Here is a 24,563-nt window from a genome sequence, read left to right on the forward strand (position 1 = left end):
GATAATAGGGGGTGGTGTGGCGCAATGGATAAGACACATGCCTTTGGTGTGAGAGACCCGGGTTCGAATCCACTGTGAGACACCAATGTGTCCCTGAGCAAGACACTTAACCCCTAGTTGCTCCAGAGGCGTGCGACCTCTGACATATATAGCAATTGTAAGTCGCTTTGGATAAAAGCGTCAGCTAAATGAATGAATAAATGTAAATGAATAAAATGATACAGGGTTGAATATTTGAGAGCGAACAACTACTGCAGATCTGTGTGAACCAGTGGAGCTTTGCTGGCATCTAATGGGGAAAATCTGGTATTGCGGCCAAACAATTTTTTTTTTTTTTTTTTTTTTTTTAGGAGCTTTAGAGGTCAACATGTTTCATAAAATATATATTTGATGTAAAATAATATTCAGAAGTTATTTTCATAACTTAAAGCTCTATAACTTTTTTTTTCTTTTATATAGCCTATATGTAAGCCCTCTCACCCGGGTCCTTCACACTCCGCTCCGTGCGGGTCTCGAACTCGGGTCTCCGACGTGAGAGTCAGGCGTTCTAACAAGGAGGCTAAAGACTGCAGCCCCTAGCGTCTGTCGCTAGAGCGCCTATTGCGATCAGAGGAGTGAGGTTTACTCACACAGCAACTACTAGCTGGCCTCCGTTACATATATATATAATATAAAATATCTTCAAAAATATTCTATCCAGGGTCTTTCTTTAAAATGAGACCAGACTTAAGAGCTTCAAACTTTCATGGCAGTTTTTGACACAGACATTTTTGTCCTCTATAAGGCCCTCAGAGTAACTGTTTTAAATTGGGTTTATTCAATTGAGGATTTTCCACACAATTAAAGTTCATATAAGAAGACTAGAATTTAAACAAATGGACATTTTGTTAAGTTAATTGAATTAATCAAAGTTTTCAATTATTTTATTTTATACGTACTAGCAACATAATTTTTGACTGAATGTAAAGGGATGAACACTTAAGAAGAGACTCATCATTTCACAGGTTTTAGCAGCTATTGCTCATTTCATAAAGCGTCATGGTCTTAGTAAAGCCAAACACAACAAAACCACAAGAGTCACTCTTCTGCACAATGAAAACCACAAACAAATAAATAAAGTTGATTTCACACAGTTACATTTTATATGTATGTATATATATATACACATATACATATAAAGAAATCATTAAAAAATTATTTCTGAGTGCTGCAATGCACTCAGAAGGTAATTTAGCAGTCAATATGCTATCGCTGAAAGTTTGTTAGATAGAAAGCACTACAATTGTTCAGTGATATGATGCAAATAGATATGAATATAAATAAAAAAATTAGATGCATATAAAATCAGTCTGAGGCCACTGGATTGGGTCACTTAAAATAACTTTATTTCATGTTGTTGAAATTAAACAAATTGTGTTTTCTAACAAATAATTATTGAACTAAACCAAGAGGAAATAATGTTGGAGATGATGTACATGATTATATCATAAATTCAAAGCAGTTTATTCAGTAATTTCAGTATGATTCTCACTACTTTGTTTTGGTCTTGGTTATTTTCCTGAACAGAGCACAGTTCAGGTCACTTCTTGTTCCAGAGCTTTTCAAAGTGAACACAGTTTCACACCAGAGATCTTTCTGCTCTCTTCTTGTCTTGACAGCAGTGACTTTAAACTTCTCATATGGAGGAATCAGCACCTCTTTCTCATGACGAAGTTTAGAATATTCTGTTATATCAGCGCCTTCACATGTGTAGATTTCAAAACAAGATACATTTCCAAATTTTTTTGTTGCTTTACGATCAAGAGAGGAGGATGCAAAGGAGCCGAAACGAACCTCTTTGTTCAGAACATCCTGATCATATTCAACTTTAGTGCCACGATAAGTTTTATAGCATTTGTTTTGTTTGTTTGTTTGTTTGTTTAAATTGTTCAGAATCTGTATTGCATCTGTTAACAGAAAGTGAAGTGAATACCATTTGTATGTCTTGTGTTGCCACTGGTTTTTATCACGACGAGTGGCAGAATTGAATTCATCATATACAAGAGCATCACTGTACACATAAATGGCAATTTCATGAGCCTTATTTAAACCTTTCTTTGGGGTCTTGACTTTATTTTCCCCTTTTTCCCAAGCCGTTTTAAAAATATTCAAGTTATTGAGGTCTTTCTTTAGAAGTTTTGTCTCCACCAGTTTTGCCATTTTATCTCTACAGCCCTTATATTGATCATCAACAGAATTCGGTGCCATATCCAATGATATCTGTCCTTCAACAGCAGCAGCTCTGTGATCCTGCAGCAACAGGAATCATAATGATCACATCATCAGTATTCACGTCTGTAATATTGATACTAGAACACAAGCTTACCTGTCCTAGAGCAGCTAAAATGAGAAGAAGAGCTTCAATGATCAGCAGCATCTTGATTCAGTCAAATCCCTCTGATGATCTAGTAGATCTAGTGAAGAACAGATGATGAAAGACAAACAGAAACACAACAGCGTCTCACAAATACTAAATATATGACATGAAATATAATGGGAAGGAATATGTACACAGATCTGGACAATAAAACTGTTCAGAATATGGTTTATATTCAAAGTTTTTTTTTTACAAAATCACTTAAATCTGATTATTATTACACTTATGGAAGTGTTATATTGACATTTTATTTTAACCCTAAACTTACCTGACAATTCTGTTGTCTCTTTTGTCAGATTCTGTTTTCTTTGCGTTATTTTTCAGGAGTTCAGCAATGATGAGAGGAGAAGATCAGCTTCAGACAATAAGAGATGAGGAGGGTGCCTTATTTATATTGTTGATGATGTGTGTTAATAGCGTGACTAATGCATCTAGGTCATCTAAATTTAGATCTTCTGATTATCACTTGTGAAGATCTTGTCTATATGTGTGGTTTTACACTGGTTAAACTTGTCGAAGATGTTTTTCAACCTGATCTCTTCAGAATGTGTAATAATGGTACATGATGCCTGAAATAGTTAATGAAAACATACCATTCATCCCTAATCCAAATCCTAGACCTATCCCTGAGTGTGGGTTGAGGTAAAGGTATATGAGGCGAAGACTCAAGATGGGCTTTTTATTAATAATAACATGAAAAAAAAAAAAAAAAAAACTACCCCATGGGAGAAAACATGAGCAGCAGTTTGACTGGGCAACTCAAGACTGGAACATTTGATGACAAACTGGCACAGTATAAACACAAGGGATGTGTCCGAAATTGCCCCCTATACCCTCAAATAGGGCACTATTTGAAGGGACAGTCATTTGTTGTGGTGTGGTGTCCCACAACAAATGACTTTTCATGTGAGTTTGTGGTCTTTGTAACAGTGTTTACCAAAACACATACTTTGTTGCAAAGTAAACCACAAACAAAGACGATCAGGTGATATAGTTTTCAGCATAATTATTATAATTATAATTCACAAATTTTAGCCTTGACCAAAAGTGCTTATTAGTAGATTATATTCACCACAAACTGCATTATTTATTTTTTTAGACAGACACATACATCAAGAATCAGCATATGAATCTCAACAATGGTGACATGCTTAATGTATGCTGGTTTTATGGTGCTTCTCAACATGCATTGCTGTATGAAGCTTGTCACAATAATGTATTTAAAAATTCAGAATGTCTGATCTGTGGCAAGTAAATATTGTTGTTGAATATAATCTATTAATAACAAAAGAGCACTTTTGGTCAGAGATACGATTAGTGAATTATGATGCTGCAAACTATATCACCAGGGGCCTATACCATGAAGCCGGTTTAGGTGGCTAGCCCGATATGTTTCAGTTTAGTTTGCACCAACCATGGGTTTTCGGCACCATGAAAGTGGTTTGGCTTTTAGCGGTGTTCTTTGCCATACCCAGCTAACAGACTTTTGTTATAAGAATGTCCTCCAATTATTCAGTGTTGGTTCTGGGAACGTGAAAAATGTCCGGTTTTCTTGATGTCAGAGGAATGTGTTTTAAAAGGTATAATGTTCCTCAAACGTTCTTTCAACTTAATTTTGATTTAACATTCAACATTATAGGAACATTTATTTCTAACATTCCAAGAACATAAAAATATCCAGTTTCCTTAATGTTACTAGAATGTTATTTAAAGGTTAGTTTGATGTTCCTGAAACATTATTTCAATCATCTTTTGAAAGAGTAATAAGAACACAAACTTAGGGCTGGGCGATATATATCGTGAGATTGTTATGCGCATCTCGTCAGTAAAGCCGGTTCCTTGATTAGTAGTAAATCACCATCACCTGCTTTCAGATGGAGCGGCATTTACTACAAAGAGCCGTAGTTAACTGACAAGCTGAGCCATATCGCATTAATATCGCGGACGTATCGCCAGCGATAATTAATGCGATATGGCTCAGCTTGTCAGGTAACTACGGCTCTTTGTACACAGCAAAAACTCCAGAGTTAAATTAACACTCCTGGGAGTGTATGAGTCCACACTCAAGAGTGTTTAAGGTAATGATATAATGAAGTGATTAATTTAGTGATGATTGAACATTATTGAAGACACCTGATGATAACAAGCAGAATCACTGAAGGAGAAAATCTCAAATTGTAAGTTACCGTTATGGCGATCAATGGTTGCTTTAGTTGGGCTCTTGACCCTTATATTATTAACTTTAGATTTTGTTTGTCTGTTGTTCCTGAATTATAATCACCAGTTGAACAAAGAATAAAGTGATCTGATGGTGTTGGTTAAATTATGACAATCATCATTTGAATTTGATCACTGAACTCATTAAAATCCTTCTTTCTGACTTCGATTTATGTTGTTGGTTAATGAATCTGCATAAATGCCCAGAATTTTTGATATAATAGGCTATAAAGGATTTCTTAAAAGTTGTTTAAAAAAAAAAAATCATTCTTTTAGGCACACACAGATGTCAAGATTCAGTCTATGCATCTCAACAATGGTGACGATTAGAATATTCAATTAGGAAAAGTAAATTACATAGACAATTCAGATCATAATTTATTCATACCGCAATGCATGATGGGAGCCATTAATGAGTTGTGATTGGTGGCAGCCACTGCAACATGCTTTATTATTGTCACCATTGTTGAGATTCACAGGCTGATTATTGATGTCTGTGTTTTAAATGAATTTTTTTTAATGTCTTTTAATCAGAACAATGTTTATTAAATATTTTGAATTATAAGTAAAATACTGATAATCATAGGCTGAAGAATCACTAAACTGCTGCTAACAAGTTAAACCAAACTATCTCAATAAGTTTCCTTTTCAGATCACAGCATGATTATGTCAAAACATAACCAACACTATAACATAACATTTTACTTTGTTCATTTAACTGTTATAAATCAATAACAGCAAACAAACAACAGTCAGTATTAGAGTAAACATGTAATGGTCAAGAGACCAACTAAAGCAAACACCCATCACCTTAATGGTAACTTACAATTTGTGATTTTCTTCTTCAGTGATTCTGCTTGTTAACATCAGGTGTCTTCAATAATGCTCAATCATCACTAAATTAATCACTTAATTATCTCCTCAGCCCCAAATGCCGCTCCATCTGAAAGCAGGTGATGGCGATTTACTACTAATCAAGGAACCGGCTTTACTGACGAGATGCGCATAACAATATCGCGATTTAAATCGCCCAGCCCTACACAAACTACAACTTTATTCAGACACAGCCTTAGGTAAACTGAAGATAAAAGACATTAACTCTATCAAGATCTGATTAAACAACTCCACAAAGCATTACCATCTTCACTTATTACTAACCAGACTGACTTTATTTCTGTCAGACGTCTACAGAAGTTCTAATTGAGAATTAACAGAGGTTTAGATGTTGATGTCTTATTGAAAATGTTTCATTTTAGGTCACCATCATGGAGATCAGTGTTTGCTTTAGTTGGGCTCTTGACCCTTGACTTTCATGTAAGTTTGTGCTTTATCACCAATTGCAGGTGTTCATGGAGAACATTTGTGCATTGATAAAGCAGATCAACTTTTCTGCTTTAACAGAGAAAGAACTGCAGTAAAACAATTGCATTCCTTGTAATTTGAATTGATTGATTCACTTTTGGAACTTAAAAGTGATAAGACAAGAAGGTAATGAACTCCACTGATGTGATAAAAATCATTTGTAAAGGCCCGTTCACACCAAGCACGATAACTATAAAGATAACGATAAAGATATAATTCTAAAAATCGTTCTCCATATTAAAGAATAACAGAGTTCACACCACAACTATAACGATAAAGATATGAGGAACGATATCGTTGGGATCACTTTCAGAGCGATTTTTTTCCAGCTGTCAAACGATAAAACACTGACAGGCAATCAGAATCCATTCTAATTTAAAGGTCTCGCGCATTTAAAATGGGGCGGGCGCGCGCGTGCTTAGAATAAAAAGACCGTTATCGGTCGTTGGTGTGGACGCATATATAGTTATCTTTATCGTTATCTTTATAGTTATCGTGCTTGGTGTGAACAGGCCTTAACTGAAGAAATTTGTGTGAGATTGTCCAAAACTTTTCAAAACTTAAAAATGACACATATAAATATACTTTAGAACCAATAGATAAAGCTATAAAATGACTATATGTGAGGTTAAATGTTACATTTTCTCTACCTTTATCAAATGTATAAACTAACTTTACAACTTTTACTTGCACTGATATAGCAATACTTTTTATTTTAGTTGTCCTCTTTCATAGACAGCTTTTTTATTCTTGCTGTGATTCAATGTTCCTTTTGATGGGGATATGCCGATACGCGTTTACATGACCAAATATTCGGGTTAGAAAAGGCGTACCCCAGGGGTCATATCCGGGTTTTTGCCGGTGTTTACATGGACGTGCGCGACCGGGTTATTACTAATATTACTAAACAGTTAAAACTTGTAAAGACTGATTTTCATTCAGAATTAATCAATCTATTAAATGTTATAGTTAAGTTAAAGCAACTAGAATGATGAATGATATCAATTAATGATAATTCACAGTTTGGCCCTGTCTTATTTCTCTGATTTATTTTAATAATAAATATCTCTCATGGAATCAGCACTTTTCAGGAAGGCTTCAAGAAATATTTTATTAGTCACAAGGAACATTTCCAAAAACTTACTTTAGAGTTGTGGTGGGACAACAAAGTACCTTTTTCACATTCAGAAATATATTTGAGTCACTGTGAGATCATTATAGAGATAAAATAATGATGAAGCAACAGGCTCATCTGATAATGCAACACTTTTGAAGACCTGTGGTTTCATGCAGGACAAACTCTGAGTTTCTCTCTGCTTAAGATGAGTCATAATCTTGCATATATTTCACAAGCTGATTTAAAAAAATTATTTAGTGAACTTAATTAAATAGAGGAAAACTTCCCACCCTTTTTAAGTATATAAGAAGAATAGATTGAGTCAAATCAAACAAATAGCCTAATATTTTTTGAAAGAAAATACATTTTTCAGTTATTTACTTAAAATCTTTTTAATTTTCAACATAATTTTTGACTGAATGTAAAGGGATGAACACTTAAGAAGAGACTCGTCAATTCACAGGTTTTAGCAGCTATTGCTCATTTCATAAAGCGTCATGGTGTTAGTAAAGCCAAACACAACAAAACCACAAGCGTCACTCTTCTGCACAATGAAAACCACAAACACTCCAACATCACTAAGATAAAATATATATATATATATCAACAAAAATATATACAAATTTTCATTTCCAAAGTTCATTGAAATAAATTAAATTCAACAAGAAGCAAAAACACTAGCATATATGGAAAATATTGCTGCATTGCACTCATTCAGTCAGTATGATATTGCAGACAGCTAGACAGAAAGCACTACAAATGTTCAGTAATCTGAAAGATGCAAGTAAATGCAAGTATAAATTAAGAAATGTGTGGTTTCACAAAGGACAATCTCGTCATGTCAGTACCAGCATAAAACAAAGTTAACATGATCAAGGAAATGTGCATCATTCAGGTCATTCATATTTAGGGCAAAACTAAATAATTTGTAAATCAGTAGATGCATCTTAGAGCCAGATGAATGTTTTTTATGTGCGCTGAAAAAAAGAGGAAGTGAAAGAGGAGAATATGGACGCAGTCATTGCTTGGGGAAAATAGACCAATAGACGAAGTAGAACTACTAGGTGGAACCACGACCACAGAAAATCGCAACGATTGGTCATCTTTCTTCTGGGACAGCCAGATGCAAAATATTTGGTGAAGCAGTATAGTAGCCTAGGTCATTTGTTATTTATCCTATTGAAAATGGTCATAGCCTACATAAACATAATCACTCCATATATTCAAATGATTCAACTATGAAAAAATGGGATGGTCTTAAACTGGTGATGCATGCAAAATTCTCGCAGATAACATCTCTTCCTCTGTTATCGCTCAGTTTCTTGCCCTTTTGAGAGAACAAATCTTCTCATCGTCTTCCAGCTGTCTTTGTTCATCTCATCTGATAATGCAACACTTGTGAAGGGTCTGTGGATTACTAGTATTTTCGGACAGATTTTTAATTTTATTTTAAATTTTTATAATCACTTAAACCTGTGATGTTCACTGATGTGTTATACATAAGTGATCTTGGCCTGAATGTGTCCTCAAGCTGGCACTGCTGGCCTCCTGTCAGCTTGAGCTGGGTCATGTGTGGCAATGATGGCACATCATGATCACAGCAAACAACAGTTTATTTATGCACTGTATAAAATCTTCGGGATGTGATGCTTTTAGTGAGGAACTGTTGTAGAGTGAGATTTGAAAGTTGTATGTGAATATTTATGACATTCTAATGGGGGAAATCTAAGGGTATGTTTACACAAAAACAATGTACTAAAAACAGACAACAACATTGTCGAAACAAACCCTGTTCACACGGATTCGCGATAATGACTAAAAAGGTTGTATTATGCTTGCTAGGTCCAGTAGCTGGCGATGTCACTTTGTAAAGAAACACTACGCAAACACTTAATACGCATGCCGTTTTCATAAATTCACGTTTTTGTGGTTTATAAGGAGATGGTAAATGCAAAGTTTTCAAAACCTTGCACTTTGAAACCCATTTTCAAAGTCTTGCGTTTTCAGGCCCCCAAAATGTTGTAGTCATGTAAATACCCTAGTGCAGTTAAACTTCGCTTGAAAAGCAGCAAAGAAGCTGCTGTTTGTGCATGTGGATCCACATGTGATGCGCATGATTGAACTGCTTACTGTTGAATTCAGTAAAAGATCAATATTTAATTCTCAGACCTATCTCTCTCAAGTTATACCAGGAACAGATCCAAATTCAAACTTTTATACAAAGATATGAATCCTTTTCCTCAGTACTGGCATGAGAAATTAACAATTTAATTAAACAAATTAATCAGAGATTAGACTCTAGGAACATTTAATCAGACTACTACATGATGATGATGATAAGTGCAAAAGAGTGAACATAATCATCTGAGCAGAGTTTCTCTTGCATTTTTTTTGTTATGACAAACTTGTATCAGAGACACAAAAAAAAGGGGCGGAGCTGGGCCAGAAAAAAATTGCCATGTGGGTATTGACCCTGTACTTTAACCCTAAACTCACCTGAAAATACTGTTGTCTCTTTTTGTCAGGTTCTGTGTCTGTGTCTGTTTCTTTTCATTGTTTTTCAGAAGCAACGACGAGAGAAGATCTGAAAAGTCATTGACAGTCAGACGACAACGACTCAACAGATGAGGAAGGTGCCTTTTTATTTTGCTGATAATGTGTGTGTTTGTGATGCATCTTGGCCATATAAACGGTTTAGATCACCTGATTGTCACTTGTGGCCTGTGGTTTCATGCACTATAGAGATAAAATAATCTTGAAGCATCAGGCTCATCTGATAATGCAACACTTTTGAAGACCTGTGGTTTCATGCAGGACAAACTCAGTTTCTCTCTGCTTAAGATGAGTCATAATCTTGCATATATTTCACAAGCTTATTATTATTATTATTTTATTCAATGAACTTAATTAAATTGAGGAAAATTTCCACCCATTTAATGTATATAAAATGAATAGAATAATTCCATTCAAACAAATTATATTTTGTTGAAAGAAATGCAATAGCTGTTAATTTTTCATTTTCTGCTAGTTAGCAACATAATTTTAGACTGAATGTAAAGGGATGAACACTTAAGAAGAGACTCGTCATTTCACAGGTTTTAGCAGCTATTGCTCATTTCATAAAGCGTCATGGTGTTACACAGCCAAACACAACAAAACCACAAGCGTCACTCTTCTGCACAATGAAAACCACAAACATCACTAAGGTAAAAATATTAACTTAAATTTAAATAATAATAAATAAAAACCAATTAAACCAATTAAATTCAACAAGAAGCAAAAACTTTTTAGCATATTGATAATATTGAAATATAGAAATTATTGCTGCAAGCTGCATTGCACTTAGAAAGTCATTCAGTCAATAAGCTACTGCTGACAATGCTGTAAATGTTCAGTAAAGTGATGCAAAAAGATGCAAGCATGAATGAAGAAATGAATTCAAGACACATATATAATCACTTTGAGGCCACTGAACTGGGTCACTTAAAAATACCTTTATTTAATTTTGTTGAAATTATATTAATTGTGTTTTCTGACAAAGTATAAATGAACTAAACCAAAAGGGAACAATGTTTGAGCTGATGTGCATGATTAATTCCTATAAATTTAAAGCACTTTGTTCAGAACTTTCAGTATGATTCATAGTACTTTGCTATGGTTTATTAAATGCCACTGCACAGTTCAGGTCACTTCTTGTTCCAGTGCTTTTCAAAGTGAACACAGTGTCACACCACAGATCTTTCTGATCTCTTCTTGTCTTGACAGCAGTGACTTTAAACTTCTCATATGGAGGAATCAGCACCTCTTTCTCATGACGAAGCTTAGAATATTTTGTCAGATCAGCACCTTTACAAGTTTTGATTACAAAACAAGATTTATTTCCAAAAAACCTTGTTCTGTTACGATTAAAAGAGGAAGAAGCAAATGAACCGAAACGAACCTCTTTGTTCAGAACATTCCTATTAAATTCAATATTTGTACCACGATAAGTTGAATAGCATCCTTTTTGTTTTTTCTTCAGAATCTGTAATGCGTCTGTTAACAAAAAGTAAAGTGAATACCTTTCGAATGTTTTGTTTTTGTATTTTTTCTTATCATTACGAACAGCACCATTGAAATGCTCATATAGCTTTAAAATGGAGTTTGTGTACACATAAATAGCAATTGAGTGATTCTTTGTCAAGTTATCTCCTGGTGGCGTGTATTTCTTTTCAGCATGTTTCCAAGCTATTGCAAATTCAGATTCTGAGTCAGACATTTCCTCCTTCAGATATTTTGTCTTCACCAGATTCGCCATGTTCTCTCTACAACCGTCATATTGATCATCAACTGAATTCAGTGCCATATCCAATGGATATATCTGTCCTTCAACAGCAGCAGCAGCTCTGTGATCCTGCAGCAACAGGAATCATAATGATCACATCATCAGTATTCATGTCTGTAATATTCATACTAGAACACAAGCTTACCTGTCCTAGAGCAGCTAAAATGAGAAGAAGAGCTTCAATGATCAGCAGCATCTTGATTCAGTCAAATCCCTCTGATGATCTAGTAGATCTAGTGAAGAACAGATGATGAAAGACAACAGCGTTTCACTAAATCCATTACTCAAAATGTCCCCTAAAATTACCTGAGAAAATAGTAGTTTATTCTTCTTCTCTTTTTTTAGGAGCTCAATGAGGAGAGGAGAAGATCAGAAAAGTCAGTCCCTCACAGCCAGACGACAACGACTCTTCAAACCAAGAGATGAGGAAGGTGGCTTTTTTATATCACTGAAAATGTCTGTGCTTGAGTACTGGAACATATAGCAACTGTGCAACAGCTCGTGTGAATAGTTTAACTCTCCATAATGCAACACCTGTGAAAGTCTGGTGTATTTGTGGTTTACAAAGGACAAACTCGTTCCTGTCATGTCAGTGCCAGCAGAAAGCAGGGTTGACACCAGATTATGATCATGGAAATGTGCATCATTCAGTTCATACATATTAAGCTCAACACTAAATAATGTTTTTTTTTTGTTTTTTTTTTGTTTTTTTAAGATACATCTACTGATGTAGAAATTAAGATCTGAGGAGTAAGTACAGATGCTTGCAGCAATTACAGAGACAAACACATGACATGCACCCCTGTTGTGAATCATTTAGAATAATAATAGTTTTGAATGTTCATAATAGTGCTGAATAATAACAGAAACAGGGAAAACTGCCTTGAAAATGCACTTCCCATAATGCTTAGGAGAGAGTAAGAGCTGTGAGGAACATGGCAGAGAACTAAGAATGTGATTCAATATGTGCGCTGCAGAAACAATTGAATCCCTGTTTAATGCTCAAAACCTCAGCAAACAGTTAGTTTTATTTTAATTCAAGTTGTCAGTCGTCATAATTGCATGCTGAGAAGAAAAGACACGACACCTCCAGTAGGTTTTGATAGTGTGACAACCAAACTTTTGTGGGGTTTTTCTCCTTCAGGGAACAGGGGTTACATTAGTAACCTAGATGTTTATTGTATAAAGCAATCGTGTCTCTTCAGAAAATTTGGACTAAAGCGCTCAATTCATATTGATTATATTTACGATCTCTTTATGAACTTTTTAAAGCCTCAATGTGTTAGTTGTATAGCTGTAAATGGAGGGTCAAAAAGATCTTCATTTGTGTTGAAGATGAATGAAGGTCTTATCAGGTTTGGATCGACATGAGGGTGAGTAATTATTGACAGAATTTTCTTTTTTTGGGTAAACTATCCCTTTAAGATCTATAATTCAGGCCAGTTTTCACAGACAGCGCTTAGATTAAGCCAGGATTAGGCTTTAGTTCAATTAGGATATTTAAGTTGCTTTTATAAACGTGCCTTCGAAAAATAATAAATAGTGTGCATCTTGAGACAAAACAATGGCACTGACATGTATGCCAGTGCAAGTTGCTTTCAGATAAAACAGCTCAAACAAACAGATTATTAAGTCGACCACAGGGGGATTTAGCATATTCGAGGTTCATTGGCATCAAACGTTTATAAACCTGTGCTCTAAGATGTTGAGCAGTGAAAAAGACAAAAGGCACATGTTCAAAACATCCTTATCGAAATTGAAATGTGTTACGATGGAGAAAATATTCATTATCAGATATTTAGCTTGCTGTGAGGAATATAGGCCAATATAGCTGTAGTGTGATGTTGATGCTTCCAGTTCATGTTTAGCTGTAGGAAAGTGTTCAGCTCATCTAAAAGTGCAACACCTCTGAAGCCCTGGTGTATTTGTGGTTTCACACACACAAGCACAAATTCTTCCTGTCTATCAATACAGTCTATCAGTCAACAATGAAAGTTTGTGTAACGAGACAAGTATAAAAAAAAATGTATGAGATGAAAGTATAAACCAGCGGTCAGAAAGAATTGAGTCAACAGTTCTGACTCTGTGAAAGTTACAGTTAAACAAACTCTGTTAACTTGATTCAGTGAAATCCCTCAGATGCTCTAGATCTAGAGAAGAACAGATGCTGAAAGACAACTAGAAACAGCGTCTCACAAATACTACATAAATGACTCCAGTAGCAATGTGCTAGAGGGGCGGCACGGTGACTCAGTGGGTATAGCACTGTCGACTCACAGCAAGACGGTCCCGGTTCAAGTCCTGGCTCCACCCTTTCTGTGTGGAGTTTGCAGGTTCTCCCCGTGTCAGCGTGAGTTTCCCCCACAGTACAAAGACATTCAGGTTGGGTGCATTGGATATGACAAATTGTCATAGAGTGTAAATGTGTGTCAGGAAGGGGATCTGATGTAACAAAAAAAAAAAAAAAAACAGAGAGAGTAGCAATGTGCGTAGTATTGCACAATAAGCTTCACCTTGTACTTTACCTCCCAAATATATTGTCTTTTTTGTATCACTAGTACTATGTGTGTGTGTGTGTGTGTGTGTGTGTGTGTGTGTACTTGTGTGTGTGTGTGTGTGTTTTCTGAGGTATAACAACTGAAGTATGATATTGATGTGAACTGAACTGTTGAGCTCATCATAATGGAGAACTTGTGAAGGTCTATGGTTTCTCACTGGACAAACTGGACACTAAGTAAAAAAAAAAAAAAAAAAAAAAAACCTTTACACATCTAAGTGTTTTACTCCATATCAGTTGTACGTTGAGCAGTTCTGACTGCAAAACAAAATTATGTTCTAACAGTGTTTCGCTAAATATGATGCATACACTTTGACCAGTGGGTGGTGCTGTAACCAAAGGACAACTAAATTATATACAGTTGAAACTGCAGAAGTAACATGATAAATGGTTATTTAGGCTCAGTTTACAACCTGCTTTTTGACAAATTATGAATTTTGTCAATTTGATTTTGATGCTAACAAATTCAGGGTTGTACACAGTATTTAGGCAGTTTAAAGGATTAGTTCACCTCAAAATGAAAATTTCCTAATAATTTACTCACCCCAATGCCATCCAAGATATCCATGTCTTTCTTTCCTCAGTGGGAGATAAATTATGTTTTTTGAGGAAAACATTTCTGGATTTTTCATCTAACAATGGACTTCATTGGTTACCACTGTTTTTAAGTCCAAATCAATGCAGTTTCAACAGTCTTTAAAGTGTTTAAACGGGCTGTACGCGAGCACAGCTGAAGAAGAGGTTGTTATCTAGTGAAACGATAGGTCATTAAAAAAAAATTTATAGACTTTTTACCTTCAATAGTTCGGATTGAGCTGATCAACAAACGGACAGGGAACTACGTCATCACGTTGAAAGGTCACACCGGCGCCGGCAATACTATTTGAACTACTATTCATATTCATCAGAATGTTATTCATATATTCATATTCATATTCACTGAATACTATTACTATATATATAATAGCAAACAATACTATTTGAACTATCCTCACTGTAAAACCCAACAAGTTAAGCTAACTTATTACATTTGAGGAAACCGATTGCCTCAATTCAATTAAGTTTATAAAAACAATAGTTATGAGTACTCTGAACTTATTTTAGTTGAGTTTACTAAAAGTAGATATACATTGCAGTCAATAAATTAAGTGATTAATTAAGTGATGATTGAGCATTAGTGATTAACACCTGCTGTTAACGAGCAGAATCAATGAAGGAAAGAGAAACAAAAGAACTACAACTGACTTCCAACCACAGCCTTAGATGAAATCAACTCAAGATAAAAGACGCTTAAATCTCTAAAGATCTCAGCAGAGGAGGATTAAACCACTACACAAACAGCATTACCAGCTTCACTTATTACTAAACAGTTTGACTTTTGTCATGCGTCTACAGAAGTTGTTATTGAGAATGAACAGAGGGTTAGATAATAATGATTTATTGAGTTTCATTTAAAGACACCATGATAGTGATCAGTGTTTGCTTTAGTTGGGCTCTTGACCCTTGACTTTATAACACCAGTTTTTCCTCTGGCTGCTGTAACTGAGTGTTTATAAAACACATTTGTTATGGCACATACGCCAAGAGAAAATATGAGCATGTGGTTGTGTTTAGATAATACAAATTGTCATTTAGTGACTTGATTCTCTGATCTTTTCCAGAGCCTAATCTCTGATTAGACAGGTGATGTATTACTCGTATTATTCATTATAATAGAACTGATTCTGCTGTAAGGCCCATTGTTGTGACAATCAGATTTTAAAAACCTATATGGTATCATGCTGACTTACACAGTAATCAAGAATCAGCATATGAATCTCAACAATGGTGACCATTAAAATTTTAAAATTTAAATTAAACAATTTATTTATGCCGCAATGCATGGCATAATTTCATAATTGCATGGCAAAACATGGATAGGTTTTGTATTATGCTAGTACCCAGCATGCATTGCAGCATGAATAATTTTTTAATGGTCACCATTGTTGAGAATCATATGCTGATTCTTAATGTCTGTGTGAGTCTTAGTTACGCAATACCTTTTCTGTGAAACTTTTTGTGCACAATTATTTGTAAAATCCTTCATATTATCTGATGGTCACAACATGGCTAGCTCTTATGCTGTAGAATCACAGTTTTGAATGTGAAACTAATATGTTGCCCTTTTAATCAGAGATCAGACTCTGAATGAAATCAGTGAATCAAGTCACTAAATGATGATTGTCATCATCAGTCCTTCACCATCAGCACCCGATCAGACTTTTCCTTGTCTTTTGTGCCATAACAAATATGTTTTATAAACACTCAATTATAGCAGCCAAAGAAAATCTTAAAGGGTTAGTTCACCCAAAAATGAAAGTTCTGTCAGTAATTACTCACCCTCATGTTGTTCCAACCGCGTAAGACCTTCGTTCATCTTCGGAACACAAATTAAGATATTTTTTATGAAATCTGAGAGCTGTCTCACTCCTCCATAGGCATCTATGTGACCGAAACTTGCTGGCCCAGAAAAGTTATTAAAGAGATCGATAATATAGTCCAAGTGACTCCAGTGGCTCAATCTTAAGTATATCAAGCGACGAGAATACTTTTTGTGCGCAAGTTGAGTTTATTTGGCTCCAGACTCAAGAGTGTTAAAGTTAAAGGTAGGGTAGGTAATCCTGTTCAGAAACACTTTTTTTTATACTGGGTGAAATGGTCCTTCCATCCTGATAGTAGTCAATACATTATGTGTTTAGAAAAAGGAATGAAAAAAATCAGACCTCTGTAGCAGCTGCAGGACAGTAAAAACTCTGACCAATCACTGCCATTCGGTGCGAATGTAAAGAACCAATCAGATGCCTTCATGTCTCGTGCCCGAGCCCCACTTTCCATAATTGGAAAATTTGATTAATTCAATTAGTTTAACAAAAATGTCCATTTGTTTAAATTCTAGTCTTCTTATATGAACTTTAATTGTGTGGAAAAGCTTTCCTCAATAAACCCAATTTAAAACAGTTACTCTGAGGGCCTTATAGAGGACAAAAATGTCTGTCAAAAACTGCCATGAAAGTTTGAAGCTTGTGAGTACAGACTTAAGTCTGGTCTCATTTTAAAGAAGACCCTGGATAGAATATTTTTGAAGATATTATATATATATATATATATATATATATATATATATATATATATATATATATATATATAATAATAATAATAAAAAAAAAAGTTATAGAGGTTTAAGTTATGAAAATAACTTCTGACTATTATTTTACATAAAATATATATATTATGAAACGTGTTGACCTCTAAAGCTCCTAGAAAAAAAAAAGAAAAAAAAATTGTTTGGGCGCAATACCAGATTTTCCCCATTAGATGCCAGCAAAGCTCCACTGGTTCACACAGATTTGCAGTAGTTGTTCGCTCTCAAATATCACACACACAAACACACAATTCTTTTTATTATTACACACATACAAACCACACTCTGACATCCATACCAACACACCCATACAATTATAGCTGCATAATCTATCCAATTTACCCATGTAAATTAGCCTACTCAATTTACTATGCAGAAGCAGAATAAAGCAAGTGTTTGCTTTATAGGCCTAACCTGAGAAATTGGCACCATCTAGTAAAAAATAGTAAAACATTTAATGAAAGAATGAAAGCTTTTTAAAAGATGATTGCATTATTTTGTAGTCAAATGTTCCTGGGATTAAAACTGGGTTTCAATGGGGACATTTCTGTCTTTAAGAACCTGAGTGGAACTATGTGTACCTAGTGTAAAATTGATTTAATAAAGGAAATTGGGGTGAAATAGTATTGACTAATAAAATACAAACTAATGCAGTTGGCATTAAAAATGATCAAAAAAACAAAAAACAAAACTGATGGGGGCTACATGTGGGCTGTATGACTCATCTTAAGCAGAGAGAAACTCAGAGTTTGTCCTGCATGAAACCACAGGTCTTCTTCACAAGGGTCGCATTATCAGATGAGATGAACGAAGACAGCGGGAAGAAGATGAGAAGATTTGTTCTTCTTTCCTTCAAATAAGGGCAGAAGTTGATATATCAACTATTATGATTGAAAATATTCCTGAGCATGTCCTGGATTGTGTTTTCCCTGTCCGTTTGTTAATTGTATTATCAAGGTAAATAAAGCCAGTGAATGTGCCTCATGCATCCCTCCTGTATCTTCACCTGATACAATGATGACAATAAAGTACTTTAATTTGAGGAAAAAAATGAAGTACGGCTAAAAGTCATGCAGCTCACTTACTGTCTGCACGCATAATAATAATTATATTTTAACTATCTTTAGCCGTTAATTCATTAATGATAATTGTTGGGCACCATGTGCTGCTATGGCTTTCATTTTTTTTTCTTCTTTGTTTTTTTTTTTTCTACAGTGTATTTTAAAGGTGTTTTAAGTTTTAGTGGTATTGTGGTGAGGTTACGTACTGCAACCAACAAAAGTTAGTCTGCGTCTCTTTTTCTGTTCTCTTCTTTCCTTCAGTGATTCTGCTTGTTGGCTTATCAAGGCTGAGATGACTCCATATTTAATATACACAGACTTTGTGGCTCAGATAAGGTCCAGTTCTGGTTTATTTATTTGCTCTTGGCTGATGACATGTGGCATTGCTATGGCCTGCTTGTGGCCCAGATCTGGCAAACAGGAGCGGTTCAGTCAAGTGCCGTCATTCCACGCTGCATGTGGGCCAGATCATCACTCCACACGTGCCAGATGTGGGTCGGATCTGGGCCGAAACAATGTTGCTATCTGGGCTGGGTTTTAGGCCCTATAAAAGTGTTTTGGCTTTAAGCGGTGTTCATCAACATTGTAACTAACGCTCCATGGCTAACATCAAAGCCTGATTGGATTGGTTTGGTTTTGTCAACTCAAACTAATACCATAGCCCTGAGTTTGATCAACTACCATCATGGTAAGCCACAGGTTTATACTTTCATCTCATACATTAACATTCTGTTTCAGTTTTTTAGCATGCTATACATCAATACAGGCTACAATATACTTTTTTTAAATGTACTTGGTCTAGTCTTGTTACTCAAACTTTAATTGACACTGACTGGAAGAATTTGTGCTTGTGTGTGTGAAACCACAAACACTCCAGGCCTTCAGAGGTGTTGCACTTTCAGATGAGCTGAACACTTTCCTACAGCCAAACATGAGCTGGCTGCATCATCATCACACCTCAGCTATATATAGATTCCTCACAGCAAATACCTGAGAATTAATGTTTGCTTCATCGTAACACATTTGAATTTCGATAAGGATGTTCTGAACATATGCCTTTTGTCTGCTATTTCTATTGTCTGTAAGTCTGTTTCACCACTCAACCTCTTAGAGCACAGGTTTTTAAACGTTTGATACCAATGAACCTCGAATATGCTAAATCCCCTGTGATCGACCTAATAATCTTTCCCCCGGTTTCATAGACAAGCTAGCTTAAGCTAGTTCCAGACTAAAATGCATAAAGCATAAAGTATTATATTAATTTATTCTCATTTTTTTATTTTATAAAAGCTGAATTTAAGCAAATCTCTTTTACAATAAGTGTTTAGTTTATAGCACTGAACTGACTTAGTAGAGGCCAAGTAGTTGCTGGCATGTTGCGTCTGTTAGTTTTCTCATTCTTTTTCTGATCCCTTTGCCACCGACAGCCAGAACCGTGTGCAATTATATGTGTGGCGAGCAGGACGAGGTCGAGGGCCGTGGGAGGACGGCGCAAGGCCGGTGGCGTGATTGATAATGAGCGGAGGAGCGGAAGCATAACTGGAGGAGCGACGACAGTGGAGATTGAGAGAGGAACAGGCCTGAATTTATGTTGTGTTTTGTTTTATTATGTGTGGCGGTAGTCGACCGTGAGGAAAAATTCTTGAATATTCGCCGGTTCCCGCCTCCTTCTTCCCATAACATCTGAACCTCGTTACACTTTGCAAAATGTCATGAAATTTGGTACAGTTGTAGAGCAGGTTCTGAAATATCATCTGATCAAATCTGGGGTCAGGCTCTCAAACCAATTTTTTTAATTCCTCATTGACATCGGGTGACTGGGAACCAGAGGTGTAAAGTCCAGGTTCAGAAAGTAAAAGTCCTCCTCAGTATTTTGTTCCAATCACCTGGATTTGCTAATTCAGACAGGAGATAGAATTAATTAGTGAAATCAGCTGACTGAGTTCATGGGTGGAATAAACATATGGCAGGACTTTTACTCATTGGCCCCTGGATTTCCCACCTCTGCTGGGAACGAGTGGGTGGAGCTGAAGGTGACAGACTCCGTGAAACAGGAAATTATATCATTTTTTTCTTTTCCACCTGTATGTACTTTTTTATTCAATGCCACAATAACAAGTCACACAGTCATTTTTTTTACATTAGCTGCCATAAAATTTTCTTTGCTTTCCAAAATGTCATTCTGAAAATAAAAAAAGCAAACACTTTGTTTTCTGCTAGTATAGGTTTCTAAATACTTCCAAAATATTCTTGAGTAAATGCAAATGCAAAATTGTTTCTTTTTCCAGTCCACAAAATTCACAGCTATACGAAATGTTTAGCTAAAAGGGATCATGATATGGATTTTATTATTAATGTTTTAATGACGATTATTTTCAACCTTCATTCTGACCCTCTGTCTGAAATCATCAGTTTTAAGGCGCGACTCATTTAAGGCTTGTCAATAAACAGCCACTATTATGATTGGCTACAATTGTCATTGTAATGGAAACAGTATCAACGCCCACTCGCTATTGCATGTAAGTAAGTGTTTTAAAAACATTATCCATATAAAACCATCTTTTACAGACAAATTATTATGAGATTATTTATTTACGGTTTGTGATGCAGCTGCTGTCAGATGTAATACAGTTGTTGCTTCATCTGTCAGCAAAAGTTTCTTTACAAACTCTCCATTACACTGTCCCTAGCTGACTAAAGCCACCTTTCCACAGAAATTAACCGGAGCAATTTGTCCCATGGAACTTTTTTCCCCTACACCTGTTGCTGTCTGCGTTTCCATCGAGGTCTAAAGTACCGTGAAGATTAGGCAAATTAGTCCGGTGACGTAGGACTGCGCGCTACTTTACAGTTCCCCTGGATTTCATCTTCTGAATTTAAGCTTAATAAAGCCTGAACTTCGTCGGCGTTGGTCGTACTTTTTAAACTCCATTGTCGATTTGAATAGCAAACAACTGTTACTGCACGCACCGCAACAGATGGTGGTTAAAATAAAATGCTGCGTGGAGTCAACCAATCAAAATGTGGCATGAACTCATCCAATCAACATGCAGTGCCCAAGTCCCACCCCTGAAAGTTCCTGAACTTTGAAAAAGTACTACCTCGCAAGCAGAGACTTTTGGAGGAAGACATTTTTACCGAGAACTTTATATAGACTCTGGTTCCTGCGATGGAAACACATCAAGTCCCACCCCAAAGTATCTAGTTCCTGGGGAAAGTTCTTGCGGTGGAAACGCGGCTTAAATAAAATGCCCCGAACAAACATTTAATCCTCCGACACGATTCGGGACAGCATTAAAATAAACCATCCACTTGTTTCTGATGTTGGGATCCTTTTTAAGTCCAGTGTAGGCAAACGTCAGCTGTTAAGCATCTGAACTCCAGTGGGCGGGGCCTGTGATGCGATGATGTTAAACTATTCGTCGATGTCTTACTCTGGAGGCAGTCTTATGCAAATTAATTTGCCCGTGTGACGTCACAGATCCCGCATTATCAAAACGAGCCGTATTTGGAGCTTGATTTTAAAGGGACACCAGGCAACTTTTTCGTGTTAATAAATCATCTTCGTAAGTCGGTATATGGTTAAATGACTCATTACAGGGCGAATGAAGACTCTCTCACCCGCAAATACTGCCTGTAGGAAGAATATCCCGCTTGCAAGTTCAGTGTATCCTACCTGCGTCCTTCAGTCTCGCAAAGTCTCACAAAGTCTCAAACATCGCGAGAAGCAGGATCAGTTTACGGCAAGCATCCCCAGCACAGAGGCAGGCTAAAGAAATTCGGCTAGAGATTGTTGATAATGGCAGAGCCGGGGAAGAAGCAGCGAAAACCCTTGACAGAAGAATAAAAAAAAAGGAAAAGAGCTTCAGACCGAGCGAGGGCTCGCACACAAATCAATATTGGTCAAGCTTTTTCAGAATGGCGAGAGCTGAAAGACAGAGAAGGCTCCAAGTCAGATGCAGACCTCGCATTCTTGCTTTTGCGCTTGCCTACACTTTTATTTTATGTCACTAAGTCAACGAGTCGGATAATAGGCAATAAACATGTTGCACATATCATGATCGAGCTAGAATAAACGTTCTGATGTTTTCTTAGACAAGCAAAGGTAAACCGTCATTATACCAGATTAACTTTTAGGCCTTGCTAATATAACTTTAGACAAATATTATCCTCCGATATATATATATATATATTTTTATGCTCATGTCCACTCTCCCAAAAAAACAAAACACGAAAGCAGTAGTTAGCCTCGTTCATATCGTTCGTTCCTGGTAAAAATACTAGTATGCATGATAACACAATAAAAAAAATATAAAAAAATCGCCATCAGTTGTGAAGAAAATATTGCTTTACTTGCCTCGGTAGACATAACTGGTTTTGAAATAGCCGGTTCCTCTGCTCAGCTGGGTTGACAGCTGATCAGCTGGGTTGCTCGTGGCGAGGGGCGAGGGACAACAGTTCGTTTTTACGACAATGTGTTTGAAAGCATTTACTACCAGACGCTAGGGGGAGCTTCGTAGAGAAAAAACACTCAGACTTGCCTGGTGTCCCTTTAAGCTATGAAACTTGCAGGATGCTTTAAATACCTCTTATATGTCAAAAGATCAAGGCAAATTTGATTTATCATGTCATGACCCCTTTAAATGTTTCCAAACATGCTTACATTTTTAATAGACTTTTTCTGTTTCCTTTTTTGACATTACTTTAATCCCTCGCCATAGCAAAAAACGTTTGAGATATATGGATAAATTCTATGTAGAAGACTTCTTTAATTCTGCTTTCAATACAACATTTGTTGCTATATATCTTTAAGTGCACTTCTGAATATTCATCCATCAACAGGTCAAAAAGTTTAAATTGTTGTTTTATATTGCTGTAGTTTAAAGTCATTATTCATTCCTTACAGATAACACATTAAGAAACGTCTCGGTTACGTATGGTAACCCTCGTTCCCTGAGTCCAGGGAACGGAGAGGCCTCGTCGGGGGAGTTCCCCTGACGAATTGGGATCACGCTAGGGAGACCAATTGCCTTCGAGTGAATTAAAACGAGCCAATGAACATTGGCATGCAAGATTTGTATTCCGCAGCCCGCCTACCAGTGCGGGTATAAGGCGGAAGCAAGCGCATACACAAACGCTTTTCGCTGAGGAGCCGAACGGTGTCCAGTCCTCCGCGAAGGTACAGCAGCATGGCGACGGGACGAGGCGTCTCCGTTCCCTGGACTCAGGGAACGAGGGTTACCATACGTAACCGAGACGTTCCCTTTCGTCAGCAGGGAACTCCGACGCCTCGTCGGGGGAGTTCCCCTGACGAATTGGGATCCCTACCAAAACGCCATGGTGCTGGCCCCTTCCAGCGCCCAGCTAAGCTACAGCCCTGCAGCAGTTTCCAGAAATTTTGCGGGAGCTAGCTAGGGAATCACACTGCTGTTCCGCAAGACCCAATCAGTGGATATTGGATAACACTGGGAAAGCGTGCCCGACCCCAAGGAAATAATAGGGGGGGGGACGCTGCGGAAGCTGAGGCAGCCTAGAGGAAGGCCCTCAAATACACACATGTACTAACCACGTAGGGTAGTGAAACATATGGCAGTCCATGAAGGTAGTCCCAGTCCGGAGGAGTGAGGAGCGTACTCAACAGGGACGACAGAATGAGTCTGTCAAGGGGAAGACATGGCTGAACTGCACGTGGCAATCACGGGTCGCCGCAGGGACCACTGGAAAAAGCACCCAGTCTACTAGCAACTCCTTACTGAAGGTAGCAGACCTGGTGCCGGGCGGTCCGCAACGCCTGGCACCGGAGGGGGTGATGGAGGAACTCACGAGGTTAGCCGTTTGTTGGACTAACCAACGGAGCAAGAAGACGCACGTATCCGTTTACGGAATGGCGTCGCAAGCCGACACACCTATTCCCTCTAATTATTGGCCGTAGCAAGTACTCGGGAGGAAAAAGGTTCCACACGTAGGCTATAAAACCTAGCGAACGTGTTCGGTGTCGCCCAGCCCGCAGCTCTAAAAATGTCTGTTAGCGAGGCGCCTTATGCCAGAGCCCAGGAAGCGGCAACACTCCTAGTGGAGTGAGCCCGCAACCTGGGTGGGCAGGGCTCACCCTGGGACTCATAAGCCCTGGTGATAGCATCCACTAGCCAGTGGGCTAACCTCTGCTTGGAGACAGCCTTCCCCTTCTGCTGGCATCCGTAACAAACAAAGAGCTGATCTGAGGTCCTGAAGCTTTGCGTTCTGTCTATATAAACCCGGAGGGCCCGGACGGGACAGAGAAAAGCTAGGGCTGGGTCTGCCTCCTCCTGGGGCAGCGCTTGCAGGTTCA

General features: G+C 37.1%; 2 protein-coding genes across 4 annotated transcripts; both read right to left on the bottom strand.

Moving 5' to 3' along the window:
• Positions 1-1,371: 1,371 nt before the first annotated feature.
• LOC311280485 (ecto-ADP-ribosyltransferase 4-like) lies at positions 1,372-9,633 on the bottom strand. Of its 3 annotated transcripts, none has more exons than XM_084392657.1 (3): positions 9,609-9,633; positions 2,366-2,453; positions 1,372-2,289 (listed from the first exon to the last, which is right to left on the bottom strand). In XM_084392657.1, exons 2-3 carry the CDS (start codon positions 2,414-2,416, stop codon positions 1,531-1,533), a joined length of 810 nt encoding a protein of 269 aa, XP_084248783.1. In that variant the 5' UTR covers positions 2,417-2,453; positions 9,609-9,633; the 3' UTR covers positions 1,372-1,530. The 3 variants fall into 3 exon arrangements, with proteins under 3 accessions (XP_084248783.1, XP_084248784.1, XP_084248785.1); XM_084392658.1 differs by lacking the exon at positions 9,609-9,633 and adding an exon at positions 2,685-2,766; XM_084392659.1 differs by lacking the exon at positions 9,609-9,633 and having other exon boundaries at positions 1,372-2,281; positions 2,366-2,393.
• A 935-nt stretch (positions 9,634-10,568) lies between these two features.
• Positions 10,569-12,102, bottom strand: LOC311286942 (ecto-ADP-ribosyltransferase 5-like). Its single transcript, XM_084403414.1, has 3 exons — positions 11,743-12,102; positions 11,582-11,669; positions 10,569-11,505 (listed from the first exon to the last, which is right to left on the bottom strand). The coding sequence occupies exons 2-3, from the start codon at positions 11,630-11,632 to the stop codon at positions 10,765-10,767; spliced, it is 792 nt and encodes a 263-aa protein (XP_084259540.1). The 5' UTR covers positions 11,633-11,669; positions 11,743-12,102; the 3' UTR covers positions 10,569-10,764.
• Between the last annotated feature and the right edge of the window lie 12,461 nt (positions 12,103-24,563).

Source organism: Rutilus rutilus, assembly GCF_951802725.1.
Source record: "Rutilus rutilus genome assembly, chromosome: 1".
Classification (NCBI taxonomy): Eukaryota; Metazoa; Chordata; class Actinopteri; order Cypriniformes; family Leuciscidae; genus Rutilus; species Rutilus rutilus.